The 3,069-nt window shown below is 47.8% G+C and overlaps 1 protein-coding gene across 1 annotated transcript in view; it reads right to left on the minus strand.

Annotated features, from left to right (window-relative positions):
- Positions 1–2,598, minus strand: part of LOC132466485 (transcription factor COE1-like) — a 44,163-nt gene extending 41,565 nt beyond the window's left edge. The window contains exon 1 of the mRNA XM_060063737.1: positions 2,486–2,598. Coding sequence (XP_059919720.1) covers positions 2,486–2,598 — 113 coding nt within the window. The remainder of the gene's footprint in view (positions 1–2,485) is intronic.
- Positions 2,599–3,069: the final 471 nt, after the last annotated feature.

Below are 3,069 nucleotides of genomic sequence, written 5' to 3' on the forward strand. Positions count from 1 at the left end.
TTAAGTAAAGCCTGCACTTCGTATAAAATCAACTCCACAAAAAACCTCATCATTAACCTCTGGCCCCCTCAACTAGAAAAGTGAATTAACGTTAAGTAAGTGACTCACATAAATCGCATGGGGTAATACCTTTTAAAAAGGATTTTTATTAGCGTGCGCCAAGAGCCAAGAAAATAATTATATGTGCAGGTGGTTTGTGTGCTCTATGCTCTAGTGTTCTAGGCTTCATTACTGGGAAATACAATTCACAAAGAAAGAAAGAAAACCTGTTTCCTGTTTCCCAGCTGATAATGGTATTTCAATCTAACTTTGTCTTAAGATAGGATGAGATGAGATAAAGTGATTGATAGATAGATGGAGTACTTCATTAAAAGCATGAATGGAATTTAAGCGTTGCAGAAACAATAAATAACAAAGTACTTACAACAAACAATACCCAATGAGGTCATGAAACGATCTTTCAGAAAACACCCCACGCTCCCCAAACTTTTTTATCCTTATTCCTTCATAACAAAATATTGATGGCCATCGTTGATGAAATGGTTAATCAACATCATCACAGATTATCACTGGGAATGTTTTTAACACCCTGCCAGGGCTTAAAAAATTTGAATAGAATTCTCCAAAGTTTTGTTATCGTATTATGATAATTGCTAAATAATTATAGGCAATATAAAAACTGGCTACTAGGTTACTGTATGTGAAAAAAAAATATGTTGGCCACTGGTAGATGTTGGGAAGTAGGCTATAGCAAAATACGAAATAAATGCAATGATTTCATTTAAGATTTCAATGGCAATACCATTGTTTGTAATGTGCTTAATTAAACCGTCATATAAACTAAAACAAGAGGGTATTTTTTATCGCACCCATAATAAAGGGTCGTGCTTTTTTAAACGCGCTTCTGCTGACAGTTGAGTGCGCGCGCACCACCCCGGGCCCGGCACCTTGTTTACCGGAAATAATGGCAAATGAAAATACATTAAATTCCACATGTTAGGCGCAGGTGTCAGTGTAATAATGCGTATCACCTAAGAGAGGAGAGGAGAGGGGAGCGGAGCATTGTGTTTACCGTGGGATCGTCTCAGGGCTGTCGCCAGGGAGATGGAGTAGCGCGCCTGCTGTCAGACCTCGCTTGTCCGACAGGAGCGAGTGTTTGATCCGAGTAGAAACCCCCGCCGCACAAGGGGGCTGGCGTCGTGTGTGCTGTGCGCGTGCGCGTGCCGCTGCGTGTGTGTGCGTTCGTGTGTGCGTGCGTGCGTGTGTGTGTTTGCGTTAATGGGCCCTGATATTTGACACGCTGCCGTTCAGTTGCACTCAAGTGGTTAAGATGTTTAATTCAAACACTGCACGCTGTCACTTTTTTATTATTTTCTGTTACCTCGAGAATATTTTAAAATGTCGAAAAAGATTAGGATGAGAAAGAAAGGTTCATTTATTAATGTTAAAGTTATCGGAGGCTGGAGGATATGAATTAAGTTAGTTTTGTCACTTGAAATATAGCTGTTGCCCTACACTATTTTTTTCTTCCCACATGCATAATCTGCATTGTATTTTTGTTACGCAGGTGGGGCAGATTTGTGTACTAAACAGTTTAAAATAAATGATAAAAGATGCCAATCCGGGAATTATTCAGATCAGGAGCCTCTCATTTGTAGACAATAGATTAAAAAGACAACGTCTGGATCCTGAAAACAACTAGCCAACGTGCTTTTCAAACTTTTCCCTGATCAAATCACATGATATTCTTATCTGTTTTCCTGTGCTGCATAATTGCCTAACCTTCATTTGATTACATGATTAATTTGCCATATATCAGGGGTAAGTATAGGCTATGAAATGCTGAACATTTTCAAAATGAAAAAAAAATTCTCCCCCCAACAAAAAGGCCTCAAATCACGTTATTCAGTTTCAAGCTTGGTTTGAAATAATGCATATTTATCGTGTTGTGAGGCAGTCCTAACCGATCCTCTCTCCCTATTATTCAGTTGACAACACTTGAATAAAACACAAGCGCGGGGCAGACAGAACCATCACGGCAGCAGCTCCACCCTGGTACCAGAGGGAGGGGGGGGAATGGGAGTTCACGTACAGCGGAGGCGTGGAGCCGGTGGCCTACGCTTCGTGTTCAATAATGAAACACAGGCAAACTGGCAACGGGCAAGCACTGTTCTTGCCCCCGATATCCATTCCATGTTAAACAGATGCGCGGCGCGGGGCCCGCAGCCCATGCTATTACCGCTGGCGCTCAGCTAGCGAGGCTCAGCTAGCGCGGCTTAGCTAGCGCTCAGCTAGCGCGGCTCAGCTAGCGCGGCTCAGCTAGCGCCAGCTCCAGGGCCCGCGCAGGTGATGCTCTTGAAGGTGTGGAGATTTTCCACGGCCGAGGCCCTTCACCAAACACACAACCGCTGGGGCTGTGAAGGATCCTCCCGCTCCACCACTCCAGTTGATCCTGGGACACGCACCCCCCCCCCCCCCCCCCCACTCCCCCTCCTCCTCCACCCCCGTCTCCTTCTCATTCTTCTGCTCCGCCCGTGTTGGGTCCGCGCGGCCCCCTGGGCGGCGAGGGCGCGTCGACAAAGTGCCGTGCAGCGGCATCACGAGGGCGAGGGCGTGCACCGCTAACCGCCGCGGCCGTCTCAGCGCTACATCCTGCAGAGCAGTCGAGAGGAGCCTGCATGGTAAACACGGCAATGAGCGAGGTGCGCGTCTCGGGCTGTGGTTCTCCCAGGTCCTTTGTATTAAAAAGAAACCTCATGGGGCCCTGGAGAGGGAGGGGGGGGGGGGGTCGACAGACCGACAGACAGAGTCAGACAAAACAAGACGGACACAAAAGAGACGGCCGTGGATTAGCATGCAAACAGAGGCTGCTTGGCAGTGGGTGGATTGTCTCCAGAAGGCCCTGAAGGAGGCGAGGCAGCCGCTGAAGCGGAACCAGCCAGCCAGCGCCGGCACCGACGGGGAGCAGCAGCAGCAGCAGCTTGTGAACCAGCTCGAGCACAAAGCCCTGCAGCGGCCCGCGGCCACTCCTCCTCCTCCTCCTCCTGCCGGCCCCTGGAGCAAGGCTGC

Source organism: Gadus macrocephalus, chromosome 10 (genome assembly GCF_031168955.1).
Source record: "Gadus macrocephalus chromosome 10, ASM3116895v1".
Lineage (NCBI taxonomy): Eukaryota > Metazoa > Chordata > Actinopteri > Gadiformes > Gadidae > Gadus > Gadus macrocephalus.